Here is an 18070-nt window from a genome sequence, read left to right on the forward strand (position 1 = left end):
ATACACATATGCAGACAGTAAGATCAAAATCTAACTATAGCTCAATAAAGAAATATAACTGCTTATACATGATAAAATACTAAGTTTAAAGGTTTGTTACACTGTCAGTAATACTCTACAGGAGAAAAATAGGTAGAAAAAAAGTAACAGGAAGTAAAAACTTATATGATTACTACATGTCATCATCATTTATGAAATTAAAAGGACTAATTCGTCCTGATAAAAAAAACATAATAAATACACATAATAAAGACGTTCATGATGAGACAATAAATCGAAAGAATGTTGGATCTAAACCACATAAAAATATTTTTATTGGTGATGATAATGATCATATTATTAATTCTGATGATAGTAAAGCAATCCATTTTACTTCAGCTAATTCAAAACAAAAAGCCGAATCTCCAGTAGAGAAATTGATTAAAATTATGGAGGAAGCTGAAAAATATGATACAGATAGCCAATTTAGATCATCAATTCCAAGCAGTGATGATTTTAAATTGAAACAACAAAACGAAACAATAAATCCATTAACAAATAAATTTAATAAGCTAGATATAAATTGTGAGGATAATAAGCATATTCAAAATGATGTTCATACTAGTCAAATGCTAGACTCTTCTATAGAGAATGCTGAGTCATTGAAAAAAGAAGCTTTAGTGTATGAATTGAATGGTGATGCATTATCTAGGATTACTTCAGAGATTCTTTTATTAAATGATTATAATTATAATTTAGAAAAATTTCCATCCGTGCTGAGTACACATAAAACTAATTCTCCATGTAGTAGTAATAAATATAATAGAGATAGTAGTAATGGTGATACCGATGATAATTCATCTAATATTTCAATCTCGAATTCAAAAATATCTACAGATCCAGCTATAGCATTTAATCGTAATAGGACTATCCCTGATTCCCCACTTAAAAAAGAAAATATATTATCAACACATTCTTTAAAATTTAGTAAAACAACGACAACTTTCATGAAAGAGAAGGATAACGTTACTTCTAATAATAATAATAAAATATATACAATTGATAATTTATTAAAGAAAAGAGGTATAAATAGACAACGTAGTAAAACCTTAGATACCTCAGATTTGAAAAATGCAACTAGTAAAATGTTCCCATCAGTGCCAAAATTTAGTTCAAATAAACCTCCACCAGTGTCAGGGAAAACACGGTCTAAGAATATAGCAAGGAGATTGAGCCTTTCTTCTCACGATAAAAATAAGAATAAAAATAAGCATTCCCAAGGTGGTAGCAATAGTAATACAAATACAATAGCTAGTCATATTGTACGTAAGATAAGGTCTAATTCGAATTCTTCAAATTCAAATAAAAGTTCATATATTTCACCTAGAACATCAAGTGGTTCTTTTACAACAAGTGATATTCAACAACAGTATGATAATAGTAATAATAGCACAAATAGTAATAATATGGTGACAAATTCAGCGTATTCATTAAAACGAAGAAGTAGTTCTATTGTTAATGCCTTAAGTAGTTTTGTAAATTTACGTTCATCAAGTTCGTTGTCTGACAAAGGACCACAATTGTCTTCAAATTTTCAACAATATGCCCTTACATTAGATGATTTACCAGCTGTTCCTGAGCCAAATAAAGATGACGAGTCATTTGAGAAATATCTATTTAGAATATCAAATTATGGTAAATTTATTGGAATTATATTGACATTAAAGAACGATACATATAAATTGAATTGTCTAAACTACTTTCTTTCTAATTACTTTGATTTTATGGACGATCCGATAGACATTTCACTAAGAAAATTATTGATATTTTTAGAGTTACCAAAAGAAGCACAACAAATTGATCGATTGTTAACTGAATTTGGAAAAATATATTATAAACAACAGAGGACAAAATATATGGAGAAGTGTATTTGGGAAAATGAACACCAAGTATATTTTATCATTTTTTCATTATTAATGTTACATACAGATTATTTTAATCCAAATAATAAGATTAAGATGACGAAGACTGAATTTATTGATTTGGTACATAATGATACTTATTCCGATGGAAATAAATTACCAATAGAAATTTTAGCATATTACTATGATAACACAATAAGTAAGGAGTCACCGAAATTTGATTGTTTTCTGAGTAGAGATACAAATGCAATAATATCGTTTGATTCGATAGAAAACACTAAAATGTATTCACCAAAGGATTTAATTAAAGATGGTTGTTTACTTAATATGTCAAAACAATTGAAAATGAATAAAAGGGAAGAGGATGACGCACGTGGATATATTTTACCACCTACAATACCGTTACCATCTGCACTAATTGAATCTAATACAATAAATACGTCTACTTCATTTTTTAGTAATAGACCTACATCCAATTCAATATCATCATATTTTTCTTACGGTAATAACGGAGGGTCTGCAAATAATTCTGGAACTAATTATAACAGTAACAGTACAGGTGGGTACCTTCAAGATGATATTAATATTTATAAGAAAATTTTAATGGATGATTTAAGAGGTGTTTCTCTAGATAAATTTGTTAATAAAATTTATTCAAGAAACAATTTTGCATTAGATAGTGAGTATTTCCAGATTTTAAATAATACTAATGCCGGTAATATTGTAAATTCATCATACAGTAATAGTATCTACAATACTCTAATGGAGAGGAATTATGGAAACTTATATGATAAATATTTAAAACTTTTAAGAGTGTCTCGTGGTGGGTATTTAAGGATTAGGAAAACACAATTATATAAATTAAGACTACCAGCATATGAAAAATATCACCAAGGCGATGTAAAAAAAGGAAGTGACAAAGAAAATAGTGATAACAATGAGGTTGAAAATGATAAAGATAAAGATGATCAATGTTATTACTTAAAAATTATTCAAATGGGTGACATAAAAGAATATATAGAACCCGGTTCAAAACAGTCAGGATCCCTTAGAGGTAGAAGTAATTCTGAAGGAAACAAGTTATTTTCTTTAGGAAGTAATAGTCATAATAACGATAAATTCAATAAATGGAAGAATAAATTTGTAATTATTACGACTTGTGGGTTAATAATTTGCGATAAAAATAAATCATTTAATATACAAGAACCAGATATTGTTAAGAATCAGCTTAACGGGGAATGTAATTATATTATTGATTTTAAATATAATAAATGTGAATTATTAAGTGTTTACAATTTATTTGCAGAAAGTGTGAAAAATAATTTCGATTATGAGGAAGAGAATGAAACTTTAGCTAATAATACTGGAAATACCAATCAAAATAATAGAGGTCACGGGTATTCAATGGATGATGAATTATTTATTAAAGATTACAAAGACAATGTGATAAAGAATTTACACGGAAGAAATATTAATGAAAAAAATGATGATGATAATGATGATATTTGTAAATGTGATATCATGAATATGAGGGCTAATCAAAATGGAGAGGAAGATAACAATAATCAAGAAGAGGGAATTTACAATGATCAGGATGATGATTGTAACGATGATGATGATGATTACAATTATTTAAAGGAATTTGATGAAAATACATTCTATATCTGGAGTCAATATGGTAAACTTATTTGGAGATGTGAGAATAAATATGAAAGAGACAATTGGGTTGATTCACTAAATTTGATGGCATGTATCGATGGATGTCAGTATAAGATATCTTGTATAGATAATACATTACTAAGTCAAAGAAAGCAGAAGTTTGAGGATAGATATAAGGAGATCCAAGAGAATAGATTGGAAACTGTAAAATTATTTAAGGAAGAAGAAAAGTTATTGAATCTTTACAGACAATGTGTTCCAATATGTTTAAAGACAAGAAAGGAGTTGATACAAAATATTAAACAGCTGGCTGTTAAAATGGAATGGTATGATTTTGAAATTAAAAGAGATACTATTTATATGATGATATTGAAATGTTTAATACCAGATAAATCTTTCAAAGAGGAAAGTTGTGTTAATGGAAACAATGATGATATTAACGATGGATCAAATAGAAAAGATAATCAAGAAGAAAAGATTATTAACTGTTATGAAGATGCAAGTGATATTAGTGATTCGTTGTCATTTATAACATTTAATTAAAAAATAAATAAATATAAAAATATAAAAATACACAGATAGGACTATTATTAGCCTTATTATCCATTATTTATGCATACACGCACATATATATATAATATATATATATTATATTATTTTTTTGAAGTATCAAAATGTCTATCAATTTTATTTGAACCAATATTTAAAATTTTAGGGCAGCCATCCTTATTTTTTTCTAATTTAATGCATTCTAAACAATAATAGGCCTTGTGAGTAGCGATTGGGTTATTACATATTATACAAGATTGTTTAGATTTACCAAATGAACAATTATCACATATTCTAACGATTTTTAAAGGGCCTTGAAAGGATGTTAATTTGTTATTGTCAATACTATTATAAGAAAAAAAAGAAGAAGAATTATTCATTTTAATGTTATGAGAATCACAGATTGGGCATCTACCATCACACTTATCACAAAGATAACCTATATGTGTACCTGGTTGTCTTAAACACATAACTAAATCGAACTGATGACGTGACATGATTGATGATTATGATTGTTATAAAAAAAATAAGTGTATATATAGGTATAGAAATAGATAGATATAAAAAGTATATAAACTTGTTTGTCTATGCTTGTATCTGCATCCTACTTGATAGTTATGGTGGCGAGGATATTGAATGTGTGTATAATTATGTGTTTTTAAATGTGTGGACCGTTTGGAGGCTACCTCCCTGGAAATCATTTTTTTAAATCTAAAGTATTTTTATTGTATTTATTATACTTCAAAAAAAAATTGCAAAGAAGCTAGTAAGAAGATATAAAAAGGCACACCTTTATACGTCATATCTGGACATATAGTACGTATATTATACATATATATATATTTACATTAACAAATTTAGTTAGGAAGATAAATAAATAGATAGACAAAGCGTATTATTAATACTATTGTTAAGATTATATGATAATTATGGAATGTAGTATATGCTTTGATAGGTTTGAATCAAATAAGGATTCAGTAGTTCTATTAGCCAAGATCATACCATGTGATCACAAATTCCATTTACAATGCATTAGAGAATGGCAATTACAATTAATGAAAGATATGGAGACGATTACACGATCGTTAAGATGTCCAATATGTCGCGGAGAATACGTTAAAATGGCACTTGAATATGCCAGCAGCTGTAGTACATTATCAACTGCTACCACAACTAAGAAACAGATTGAAATAGATGTATTGAACGGTTTTCATGTAAATAGTATCACTGAATGGTATAAAACAGGTGAGCAGATGGTTCAAGACTTAAAAAAGTAGAGCAACCATGGAGTAATTTTTTATTCTCCTCTCCTGCTTTTCAACTGTGTTTCACGTAACGGATACATACACATTATGCAAACATACTCGTCTAATGGTATCAGTATCATTACTGTTATTATTATCATTATTATTATAGCCTTTGATGAATATTTTATTATGTATTTTCTGTATTTCTCTCAATAACCCTAACAAAAAAAATAAACAAAAAAAAGTTGAGAAAGTTTTTTCTAACAACAGATGGATGTATGGGTGTTACAGTTTATCTTTCTTCGAGGCAAATATCAAAAAAATTTTTCATTTTTTTCTGTTTTTTTTTGCCTTTAGATTTTTGATTGCTATAAAAAGAGAACAGAAATTTGAGATTACCAAAGGGAAGAGTCTTTCGTTCTGGTCATCTGGTGGTGACATCTTTGCAGGCTTATCAGGCTGCAACTCCTCCTATTTTTTTCTTTTGTTTCACACGTCATCAACATCCAGAACAATCATTATACGATCGATAATGAGGTAAGTAACTGTTGTCATAGTAATAATAATTATTATGCTGATGGCAAATATATGATAGTGGTAGTTTGGGTATAATTGTATGAATACATATATATATGTGTTTATTTGTTTATATGTGATTTGTATTATTATTTTCGTTGAACATCAGGACCTATTTACTGATTGATTCGTCAGTCAATTTTTACTTCCAAATGATTAGAATTTTTTTAAATACCAATTGTTCCGACTGAATAGTTGTATTAACTGTATGTCGACAAACCCAATTTTCGTTAAGTTTCAGCCTTGTATGATGGAAGTTATCATATGTTACCATACATCATTTATTATTAATTATTTGTTATTATGTCCTGTTATTTCCTGTTATTGATGTTGTTTTCTATTTTTTTTCTGTCTTCTCTTCTTCTACTAAATATATTTTCAAAATGATGATTTTATTTTGGTGACCGGGCGGACATAATTAGTAATCATGTTCTTAATGGGTAGTCACATATTCCAAAGGCTGTTCCATTTAAGTGTACAAATTTCTTTTATAAATGGGATGGTTGTGTGACATTAAAAAATATCTGTTGCATGATGAATTGATGAATGGTCTCAAGATAGCTGATTTTGTTTATTTATACTCTTTTTTTGGTTTTCCTTTAAGTGTAGTAAGAGAATAGACGACTAGAAGACAGAGAAAAAAGAGAAATATTGTGTATTTATATTTCCTTGTTTATTTTTCAATGTGTACCTTAAATGAAGTACGAGAATATGAGAGATGGGGGAGCTTTTAGGAATGGAATTATACAAGATAAATATAAATAAAAGAATATAAAATAAAATGATGATGATCATTTCATATTCACACTGTACTAGAACTTTTTGTTCGATGACTACCAAAAAAAAAATAACTGATTTAATGACTCTGAAGTTTTATTTTTTATTTTTTTTTATTTTTATATTTTCTTACCCCCTCTTGATTGCATATTCTTTTTTCTTGTTCTATCTTCTTATTTTGAATACTCTATAACTCTAAATGTTAATATGTGTTTAATTCGAATATTGTAGTCCACGTATTTGTCGAGGTCGTTCAGTCAGAAAGACGAAAAAAAAAAAGAAAAGGAGAAAGAAGAAGGGGAAGAGTATTAGGGCTGTGGCTTTGTCTAGTTTGTTTTTCTCTTTGAGCACTTCTTGTTTTCTTAGAGTTTTCCAGTTTTTCCTCTTGTGACTCAAGGTTGGGAAATGAATAAAGGTAGTTTTTTTTTATTTGGGAAAATCTGCAACGACATTAAAGGCGGCTTTAATATTATATGTCTTAGCAGTATAACTCATTAAAGTGTCTAACTATTCATTTATTTGTGTATATTGCTTTTCTCAATGATATTTACCTATGTCAAGGAAGTACCGTGTACAAAAAGTATGCTTTTTTTTTCATTACATGGTATAAAAAATTGTTGGAATATTTAAAGTAACCTACTTTACACACTTATTGGTTCTCACAATTTGTACAAATTTTATTAATTACTAGTTCAGTTACGAATTCAAATACACATATAAATACGAAAAACCCACAAGTATACAGTATATATAATGAGTGGCTGTATATTACGTTTGATATATGCCTACTTCATCGGTGGTATCACATTTATTCCAATTTGTTGTATATTGTTGTTCCTTTATTTTAATTCAAGAGTATCAAATAAGCAGAGAGTTGAAAGTGACGATGATAATGATTTTTCTTTACTCGTTAATATATGTTCAGGATTTAAGGCCGGTGAATTAGAGGAATTACAAAATGTTCAGGTGGAAATGGATGGGTATATGTATGTCACTAATCAATACTACTATCATTCTAGTGAATTAATTGAAAACCCAACTTTATCTCAATCTCAATCATCTTCATTTTCAGGTTCTACAAACAAGGATACTAATTCAAATGATTCTATATTTAATGGAGATAACAATGATAATCAAATGATTTTGGCCAGATCACAATTGAAATCAAAACAAAAATTTTATGTTACTTTAAAGCACGGCAACTTATTTCTGTATAAGGATATAAATGATGATAATACTAATAATAAAAATGACTTATTGCATGCTATATCCCTTGAAAATTGTTTTGTGACGATATGGCCAAGAAAGTATTATGATACGTTTGATAAAAAATATCACCTTTTAACGGATGGTCAATTATTTACAAAGAGAACCTGTATTGCTATATTTAAAAAGGACTCAGTTAAATTAGAGGATTCATCCGGCAAAAGTGTGAGGAATTATGATGATATTTTACAATTTAATGTCAATTTAAATAGGGATATAAATGGTGCAATGAACCCAAATGATATTTCTACCTTAAATGGAGAGAAAGTTTCTTCTGATCAACTATTTATTAACGGATCTAATCAATTTTTTCTTTATTTCGATAATAATATGGATAAAGAAGAATGGTATTTTAAATTAATTAATGCATGTAAAAATAATAAAAAACTAGATAATACTTCATTTCTGAATCCATCAATATCTGCAAGAACTGCGCATTTAAACACACATGATATTTTGATGCTAATACAAAATTTGAATTCTACTGAAGGTCAGTTACAGAGCAAATGGTTTAATGCATTACTAGGTAGAATTTTTTTATCTCTACAACAAACAGATACACTGAACAAGTTTATCTGGGATAAAATTTATAAAAAATTGTTGAAAATCAATAAACCAGGATTCTTAGATGATTTTATTATTGAAAAAGTTGATGTAGGTAACAGCATTCCTTTTATCACAAATCCAAAATTGATTGAATTGACACCTGAGGGATCTACTAAGATAGGTTTTGATTTGATCTATAATGGGAATTTGAAGATTATTATCTCTACTAAAGTTAATATTAATCTTGGTTCGAGGTTTAAATCAAGAGAAGTAACACTAAAAATATCAGTTGAGGTGAAAAAATTAATCGGTCCACTAATGATACTAATGAAACCACCACCATCAAACAGATTGTGGTATGCATTCCAAAAACAACCTATCATGGATCTTGATATTGAGCCAATTGTCAGTTCCAGTAAATTGTCATACACCGTCATCACCAATGCCATTAAATCTAAATTTGCAGATGCTATAAAGGAATCATTAGTAGTTCCTTATATGGATGATATTGTTATATATAACACGGAAAATGAGTTATATAGAGGTGGTATCTGGGATCATTCTTTATCTAATGATAATGAAATAACTAATAGCAAGAATAAGAAGGTCCCTACGTCAAAAGAATATATTAAATTAAAGCGTGAAAGCAAGCTTAAATCTTCCATGTTAAAAGAAGATCCTGCAAGAAGATTTTTATCTTATTCTCAAGTAGAAAGTAAAGCATCATCAGCCTCTAATGATGCACAGAAGTCGGATGATCATGTATCTTTATCCTCAGGAGAAAAATTTGATAATGGTGATAATAATGGTAACAATGACACCAGCAAATCTGTTGATTCAACTCTTATAGATAATCTATCTGCCTCCAAGGGGAAGAAATTGTTTAAGAATTCAATTAATAAGATTAATAAATGGTATAAAGAAAATGTGGGTAATTCCTCAGATATTGATGAAAATGAAGTTGATTATTCATCGAATAATAATGAATCACAATATAATGATTTTAGTTATGGTATTAATGGTAATACTAATAAAGCATCATCTGAGGTTACTGGATCAAAAATTAGTCCCACGATGATCATAAATAGAAGAACAACAATATCAAAATTATCAGATAATGAGGTACATAAGAGAACCACAGACATGTTAAATTCGGGAATATCATTTGATAATAACGATCCTACAGTGCAACTAAGAAGAAAACAAACTGCAAATATATCGGGATTAACATTAAAAACTCCTGAACTGCCTGCACAAGAGATGTTTATTAATAAAACTGTTATGTCACCATTAAAAACAGATCAAAGATTAAATAATGGTAAAAATAATGGTAACAACTCAAATTTAATTCAAAATCAATTTATTGAATAAGATAGACTAAATAGTATTCTATTTGTCAAAGATTATTTCTAAGTAATAATTCTAATTAGGTTACAAGTATATATATATATATATTTGTACATATTGAATAGTAACACGATGATTATTGCTATTATTTAGGGGGTCTATCATTAAACGAGTCTTGATATGTTTAAATTTCTTTGTCTGTGGTTTACCCTTTGATCGGATAGGAAAGTAGAAAGGGCGAAGAAGAATTCCAACCTATTTATATCTTTCGTTAAATATATATATATGGATGTTATTTTTCTATATAATAAGACCAGTAAGAAGAGGTGTCGTAGAGAATAATCACCATGGGTTTGTTTCAAAATCATAGTTATAACTATCAGTGGCAGCAGAATTCTTGTTTTCATTATTATTACCACTGTTATTAGTAATGTTGTTAAAAGCCCATGAAGGACCAGCTACGGATGTTGTTGGTGCAGTAAAATTGGAAAATATTGTATCACTGTTGGTATTTACTGCGTTAATGGAGGTAGAAAAGATTCCGTCAGTAGATTCATTTTCACTTTTATCATTTTTAATAGTGAATGGATTAGCATCCGTTATGCTGTTGTTATTCTCACTATGTTGCAGACTATTTGAATCGGATTCTTCTTTTTCTTCTTCTTTTTCCATATAATTCATACGGATCTTATAATTTGCATCATGGATTTCGTAAATAGCATCTTGTATGTCATCAGGTAAAAATGGTTGAATTTCTGCATCATTTGCAAATGAATCAGTTAATTCGGTAACAGTAGGAAGACATAGTAATGGTATTTGTTTTTCTTCCAAATAAATTTGTTGTATTGTTGACAGTTTAACCATTTTCAAAAGATGTTTTCTTAATTTAGAATTAAACTTATGTTCATTGACTTCATAATTATATTTATCGATAGCTTTCAATAATTGTGAAGGGGTCAAATGTGGTAATAGACTTATTGCATTTTCTAAAGATTCCTCTGAGTCAATGGATGTAGCTATTTGTAACCATTGTAATAATTCAAATACTGGACTTAAATGGGAAAATGCAATTTGATGAAATGTTTGATAATAAAATAAAGAATTGGTATCATCAGTGATTGTTTTCCCCGATTCTTCATCAACAGGTTTAAAAGTTGTTATACTATGCAATATCGGATTATTCAAATCAATATCTCCTAAGTCTTGTATTAAAGTAAAAGGGAATCTTTCCCAAATAAAATCGTCAATTAACTTAGGTTTTAATATAGTTATATCATTATTTCTAATCCATGACTCTAATGTTGATAAATTTAATCTGATCTGAACTGCACGAGCTCTTGATAATACCTTTTTTTTTTTATCTTTTAATATTTGGTTAAAAACCGTACTTGAAAACCAATTTATGGCCATTGATAAACATTGTTGTTGGAATAATGGATGCACTTGGTGTAAATTTAAAACATATGTTAAGGCACCAAAAATTTGAGCAATTTTTAAGGGGGATGGCTTCATTTGTTCCTCTAAAGAAGGTGGGTATAAATGTTTCAAGATTTCAGGATCAAATATGGGCCTATGAGTATATTTATTTGTATTATCATCTGATGAATTTTGATTAGTAATTCCATTTTCTGCTTCGTCATCACCTGTTTCTTCTTCAATTACATCAGAATTATTAGCGGCAGTGGCATTACTAGTATTACTTAAAGTGTTTTTTAATTCCAATTCATTTTTTCTTTGTAAATTTCTGGCTTGTTCTCTCTTCTTAGCTAACTTAGCCTGTCTAAGTTTTTTAAAGAAATTCCAGTCTCTTTTATATAAAGTCTCTTTAACTTCCTCAATGGTTGTATAATTGAGTAGTGTTTTCTGAATAACGGGTGTCAATCTTTCATGGATTGATGTAACCAATTCGTTCATAATAATACGTAATGTATTAATCAATTCCTGTAAGAGGCTTGGATGTCTTTTAAAAAAAGATTCGTCTTTACTTAGGAAATAATACAAATAAGTTAAGGAACTGATCCAATAAGATTGAGTGACAATATCGATTGTTTTTTTTGTTGTATTCTGATCTGCTTCGTTGTTGGGTAATATGTCCGATTTGTTTGAGGGTGTATTATGAAAACGATTATGACTTGAGTCTCTTGTTGTGGTTTCTGTTGCTGTATCGAGATTATTAGTAGTAGATATACATGAAGTGATCTTTGTGAATGCCAAAAAAAGTAAAGATTCCGTATCAGATTTAGATTTTCTCATATGATCAGAATATCTAGCACATTGGAATAATATTGCAGCAGGATAAGTGGTTGAATGAGGATGACTTGTCGGTAAATTAATTAAATAATTTAAAATTTGTGGTATATCGTAGTCGGAATATTCTAAATATTGGTATTTTTGCAGAGTATTAAAGTCAAATCTTTCAAAATCTCTAAAACTATAGGAATCATTATTATGACCATTTTCATTGTTATTATCAGGAGACAAGTTAATGTCCAAGGAACTCTCCTTATTCCCATGATAATAATCATTATACAAATGAATGCCTGCTAATTTTTTGTTAATGTTTTCATCAATATCATCTAAATAGGTTGATTGTCTTTGATTTTGGCTTTTATTTGAAAATACCAATTTGTCAAGATGTTGGTGTATAGCATTATTATTGGCATTTTCATTATTGATGTTTGTAATGGAAGTAAGTATTGAGTCTCCATTAGCATCAATACCAGAGTGCATTGCAGGTAAAAAGGAATCCCCCCAAACGTTTTCTTCCATGATCACTTACTATTAATGGGATTACTGATCTAATTGTAATACTTATCGTAAAATGAATCTAAGTTTTACTGGAAAGAAAAGTATGTGAATCTCTCTTATACATAAAATAACACAAATTTTTGCCTAATTCTTCTTTTTTTTCCCTTAGACCGCTCTACTGCTAGTATTTTATAAAGTGAGATGCAGATGGTAGTGGCAATGTTTATACCAGTTAGTTTGTATGTAATGTTATGCTAGCTACAAACAAAGCATATTTAATAGTACCGTTTTGTGTTCTTTTAATTCTTTTTTCAATCTCATTTTCATTTTCATTTCGTCATTTTCAAATTTTAAAGATACCTCGAGCAACTTTTATGGCGACATATTTTTTTGTTCTCTCAATAAATCCTATAATAATAGAGCGATTTTGGTAAAAGAAGGAGATTCTTATATTTTTTCTCATAGATTGGTTCAATCTTATGGTATTCATAAATGGTTTGATAGAGTATCTAATAATTAGACACTTTATATAATTATTTTTAGAGGTGATTGGGGAAAGGAAAACACAAGATAAATATAGAAAAGAATTAGCATAACTTTTATTTTTTATTATGATGTTGCAGTCAGCAGTCAGTTTAGATGGGAATAAAGAGCCAGCATCAAGTTCAACTCAAATTATTGAGTCATTGTATGATAAGGTAGATTCTTTGACAAATACTAATCTACAATTGACATTACAATCTCAAACAATGTTAGAGAATTTAGATATTGCACAAAAGAAAGAAGTCAAACTGATTGAAAATATTTCAATGTATAAGTATCAAAGAGACAATTTGGATTCAATGTTAAGTAGAAAAGTAAGAAAGATTAAAGAATTTGAAGAAGAATTGACAAGTCTACAAATGACTGTTAATTCCATTAAAAATCAAAACAAAGATTTAAACGAACAATTGCATGATTTACAACAATTGCAGATATTTAATAAAGAAAAAATGGATCAGTTAGATGTACAATATGATTCACTTTTAAAAGATCAACAGGTTTGTAAATTGCAATTTGAAGAAGATTTAAACAAGATAAATAGGGATTTGCAAACAATCAAATCAAAATATATCAACAAATTAAATGAAGAAATTAAGAAGTCGGATTCTTTTGAAATTAAATTAAATAAATTTAAAAGACTTATAGATAAGACTGAAAAACTTGGTGGATTCAAAGAAATTTCCAAAGATATAATTGATAATAAATGCGAACAAGTCTTAAAAAATTTAGATCTTGATTCTTGGATCACCTTATATAAATTATCTGACAAAGTTATTCAATTGTATGCAAAAGAGAATGAATTAGATTTAAGTTTATTAAAGGATTATGATTCAATAGTAAATGACCTAGAGATAGACAATATTAATAAGGAGTTAAAGAACATTCATTCTCATAATAGTCTTATCTCTCTTAATAATAATACAGAAAAATTAACCATTACAAAAAGAAGAACCAAATCTGCAAAAATTAGTTCCAGTCCATATCTTCCTTCTCCAATATTAGCTAACAGTACATCATCTTTCTCTTCTTCATTATCTTCACAAGACAATATTAGTAACAAAAATGATGAGAATTCATTTTCAAAATCATTCAATCGAACAGAAGTAAGAGTTCATTCTGGAGGCAGACCAACATTACCCGGTGTTAGAAGAGTGTCTAGGATTTTTTCCAATGGTGACAGTAATGTTATATCATCTCAATCTTCATCTAGCAGTAACAGAAATTCTAGGGTTTTCTAAGAGGCATAATAATGATACCTTACTTGTAAGTGAAATAATTGTATGTAAATATAGCATAGCCTCAATTGCTTTCAAATAGATAGATAGATAGATACAATTATATGTATGTATGTAGACAAAGAGATGACAGCAACATTAAATCATATACATATTTCTTTATTTCGTAATAATTGATTGAGAAGTATACAAAAGCAGAAATTTGTAGGATCATTTTAAATTTCATTGTTTATCAATTCTTAAATTCAAGGTACGTTAACTTCATGTCAAACTTTGCTAAAGGGTAAAAGAATATTTATGAATCTAGAAAATACATCTTATTAGGTTGATGATGGATAGAATCCAATTACCACATTATACTTTGAGAAAGCATACCACATCTATAACGAAATTGTTAGTGATAGATAAGGACATCATTGAACTAAATGAAGAACTACAAAGAAAATGTGAGAGTACACATATTACTAATATCATCCCCAAATTGATATCAACAGATGAAGCAGGAAATATTGTGCTATGGGATTTGATAACAAGACGTCCTATTGGAAATGCAGTATCACCTTCTGGGGTTGCTATAATTGATATTCAGTTAATAGCAAACAAATATTTGGTTTATTTATCCAAGGATTATACATTAAGAATATTAGATTGGTCTAAATTTCCATCAGATTTAGATTACATCTTTGAGATGAATGTGAATACTCTAAACTTTGCCAACTTTGCCGCTTCTTTGGATTCGAATATGGAGACAATAACATTATGTTGTTGCAATACTCAGGATTCTGAGACTATAGATGTTTACCATATTAGTATTAGTACTAAGAGATTGACAAGGGTATTCAATCATATTGATTTCTACCCAATGGTTAAAAATGTGTTACAAAATATGTTAAATAAAGTACCCGATCGGTTAGGTATGATTATGAAATTTAAACAAGACTTAAAGACAAAAACCACATTTATTGGATTTGAGAGCGGTATCATTGTTGGATATCAGATTGTTCTTGATAAGATTGTTATTACATACTTATCAGCAGCTCATTTCCCTGAGCCGGTCTTAGATCTTTATATTTTGTCTACCCAACAGAATTTCCAGAGTAACGTTCCTGTTGTCGCTACAAATAAAAACAATGATAATAGTGATATGGGAATCTTGTTGAGTTCATCTACCAACAATGTTGTTATAAAACATTATTACTCTGCTCATGTTAATCAAACTTCAAGAGGGGACAATAATCTGGAATTGATCACTAATTTACAAGTTTCTAATTCAGAGAGATTGGAAGTTAAAGACAATAAAATAGCACATGTTGCAGCATTTAATCAATTTTTGATATGGTCGACATGGAATGGCAAACTATTTATCAAAAATGTTGTAAAGAATACGGTGTCGAAATATAAAAGATCAAAGAGTAACATACGACCAAATGAATCATCAAAAGGTTCTCTCAGTGGCAATCCAACTCAGAATAATGAATCTAAATATATGAAAATTAGTGCTATGGAAGTTTACCAATCAAGACTTGGCAATAGTAATGAAATAGTACCACTGAACGTGATGGTCATGAATTCCTCAAGACAAAGAAGATTAAGACAATTTATTTCTCGTTCATGGTGTTTTATTGGTTACCATGATGGGACAATATCCATATATGAAATTGAATGATATTGTAAGTTGATGTTACTGTTCTTTACAACGATGCTTCCATATGGTAAGATATATTATGCGACTCTTTGGTGTATTCTTGTTTAGAACATACTCCCTATATATTTATTAGTCAAGAAAGATTCAAATTTTAGTAACCTACTTTCAACTTGTAAAAGTTTAGGCACACTTACTTATAGGTGGTACTGTACAGAATATTTAATTGGCTATTACTAAAGTGTAGTGATTCGTTTACATACCATCTAATCTGTATACTCCCATTGGAATATTAATAGTATATAAAAAGGAAATAGAATATAAAATTGAAAATATAAGGATATTAAATATATAAATATATTATTTATGGTCGAAGTTATAACATATAAATATTAATATATATAATGTGTATTTGCAAGCCTATGGATGTAGTGACATTGTTTCCTTTTCCTTTTTTATAATAATGAATTCTATGTAAGTCTATAATACAAGTGTCTCATTTTGAATATATATTCTCTAGGTATCTTTCCCCCACTGACATACTCAATAATAGTTGAATCTGATGTATCAAAGTAACTAAAGAAAATTTTTTAATACACTAGCTTTTGGTGAAGATTTAATATTTACCCCATTTTTGTCACGATGATGTTTATTGGATGAGTGGTATCCATCTTGACTATAATGATGATGTTTGCTTAATAAATATTTTTTTTCTGAAATATCTCTTATAATTAAGCTTAGGGCAACATCAATATTAAAGTCATCAATACTGTCAACACCAACAAAGCTTGAATTCCATTGTGCAGCTAACTGCTTCCCCTTTTGGATTAATAATGGGCTAGCTAAAGGAGCATTTATGTGAGTACAAATAATTACAAATGGTGGTGGGGAATCTGGTGATGCAGGATCTAAATTAATACTATCTAATTCAGTTTTAAATTTTCTTAATTTATTGATTTTAGCTATCTTAGATTGTTCCGATTCTTGTGATTTCCAGATATTTTTCAGACTGTGGATTAAAGAATAAACATCTTCTTCCTGACCATTCTTCCAACCAGTTTCATAATTCCTGAATTCTGTCCATGCATCCAGTATACATGATCGCAATACAGGTAATAGTGATAAACCTCCACCTGTAGGAATATCTTCTTGTGACAGATCGTTTTTACTATCAACAGAATTTGATTCACCATCGATTGGTACTGAAGTTGGTTCTTTGTACGTGGGTGGTTCTGGAACGATATGATGGTTCAATTCGGGAATAGCACTGTAAACTAATATATAGCCATCGATCTTTCCATTTAATTCTGATGCACCAGAAGCAACTAAGAGGGAAGTAGTAGACACTGGAACTCTAGGTTGATTTGCAAGACCTTTTAAAATAGATTTATCCAAATTTCTAAATAAAGAAACTTCTAGAAAAGGTACTACCATATCTGGCTTAAACCCAGCAGTATCAATTATATCTATTGATATTGGACAGTATTGTGGTGGAATATAATTTCTTGGTAAAACATTCGACATCCTAATGGTTTCGGGACGTTTACGATTAGGGGATACTCTGGTTTCAAATTCCGGTGATATATAACTGTCATTATTGCTACTATTATAATAATGATATAAAGTGGTGTTACGAGTCTTTTTCAATACATTACTATTAGGAACTTTATTTTTTTGTGTATTTTTCAAATGTGTATAGTTATCCCTAAAGAATTGGAAACTTAATGGAGACAATTGAACGTATGGTGTCACGGCAGGTGATTGAAAGATAGGAGTTAACTTTTCACTACTTGGAGTTCGACTTAATAATCTTTCATGAGGTTGTTCATCTAATATAGCTCTTGCCAGTTTAGAATGTGGTATGAATTCAAACAGCCAGTTGTTTTGATTCTTCGTCGGATAATGTGCTTCATGGACAATCCTCAAAGTCAATCTTGAGATAAAGGAAGTTTTTCCTGTGGACTCACCGCCCAGTACAGCTAATCTAATAGGTTTTTGTTCATTAGAACAGGTTTCCATTACGTTAACAAGCTA

At 29.0% G+C, this 18070-nt stretch overlaps 8 protein-coding genes across 8 annotated transcripts; 5 read left to right on the top strand and 3 right to left on the bottom strand.

Annotated features, from left to right (window-relative positions):
• Positions 1 to 176: 176 nt before the first annotated feature.
• SYT1 (Arf family guanine nucleotide exchange factor SYT1) lies at positions 177 to 4103 on the top strand (the record flags this gene model as incomplete). The annotated part of the gene is made up of 1 exon (XM_064856906.1): positions 177 to 4103. The coding sequence occupies one exon, from the start codon at positions 177 to 179 to the stop codon at positions 4101 to 4103; it is 3927 nt and encodes a 1308-aa protein (XP_064716039.1).
• A 110-nt stretch (positions 4104 to 4213) lies between these two features.
• RDS3 (U2 snRNP complex subunit RDS3) lies at positions 4214 to 4606 on the bottom strand (the record flags this gene model as incomplete). The annotated part of the gene is made up of 1 exon (XM_064856907.1): positions 4214 to 4606. One exon carries the CDS (start codon positions 4604 to 4606, stop codon positions 4214 to 4216), a length of 393 nt encoding a protein of 130 aa, XP_064716040.1.
• A 423-nt stretch (positions 4607 to 5029) lies between these two features.
• ASR1 (ubiquitin-protein ligase ASR1) lies at positions 5030 to 5386 on the top strand (the record flags this gene model as incomplete). The annotated part of the gene is made up of 1 exon (XM_064856908.1): positions 5030 to 5386. The coding sequence occupies one exon, from the start codon at positions 5030 to 5032 to the stop codon at positions 5384 to 5386; it is 357 nt and encodes a 118-aa protein (XP_064716041.1).
• Positions 5387 to 7462: 2076 nt separating this feature from the next.
• On the top strand, positions 7463 to 9892 carry NVJ2 (Nvj2p; the record flags this gene model as incomplete). Its single annotated transcript, XM_064856909.1, has 1 exon — positions 7463 to 9892. The coding sequence occupies one exon, from the start codon at positions 7463 to 7465 to the stop codon at positions 9890 to 9892; it is 2430 nt and encodes an 809-aa protein (XP_064716042.1).
• Positions 9893 to 10210: 318 nt separating this feature from the next.
• On the bottom strand, positions 10211 to 12637 carry PWA37_000225 (uncharacterized protein; the record flags this gene model as incomplete). The annotated part of the gene is made up of 1 exon (XM_064856910.1): positions 10211 to 12637. The coding sequence occupies one exon, from the start codon at positions 12635 to 12637 to the stop codon at positions 10211 to 10213; it is 2427 nt and encodes an 808-aa protein (XP_064716043.1).
• A 590-nt stretch (positions 12638 to 13227) lies between these two features.
• On the top strand, positions 13228 to 14397 carry PWA37_000226 (uncharacterized protein; the record flags this gene model as incomplete). Its single annotated transcript, XM_064856911.1, has 1 exon — positions 13228 to 14397. One exon carries the CDS (start codon positions 13228 to 13230, stop codon positions 14395 to 14397), a length of 1170 nt encoding a protein of 389 aa, XP_064716044.1.
• A 325-nt stretch (positions 14398 to 14722) lies between these two features.
• ASA1 (Asa1p) lies at positions 14723 to 16060 on the top strand (the record flags this gene model as incomplete). Its single annotated transcript, XM_064856912.1, has 1 exon — positions 14723 to 16060. One exon carries the CDS (start codon positions 14723 to 14725, stop codon positions 16058 to 16060), a length of 1338 nt encoding a protein of 445 aa, XP_064716045.1.
• A 552-nt stretch (positions 16061 to 16612) lies between these two features.
• Positions 16613 to 18055, bottom strand: PWA37_000228 (uncharacterized protein; the record flags this gene model as incomplete). The annotated part of the gene is made up of 1 exon (XM_064856913.1): positions 16613 to 18055. The coding sequence occupies one exon, from the start codon at positions 18053 to 18055 to the stop codon at positions 16613 to 16615; it is 1443 nt and encodes a 480-aa protein (XP_064716046.1).
• Between the last annotated feature and the right edge of the window lie 15 nt (positions 18056 to 18070).

This window comes from Arxiozyma heterogenica, assembly GCF_036370985.1.
Source record: "Arxiozyma heterogenica strain weizmannii chromosome Unknown scaffold_11, whole genome shotgun sequence".
Lineage (NCBI taxonomy): Eukaryota > Fungi > Ascomycota > Saccharomycetes > Saccharomycetales > Saccharomycetaceae > Arxiozyma > Arxiozyma heterogenica.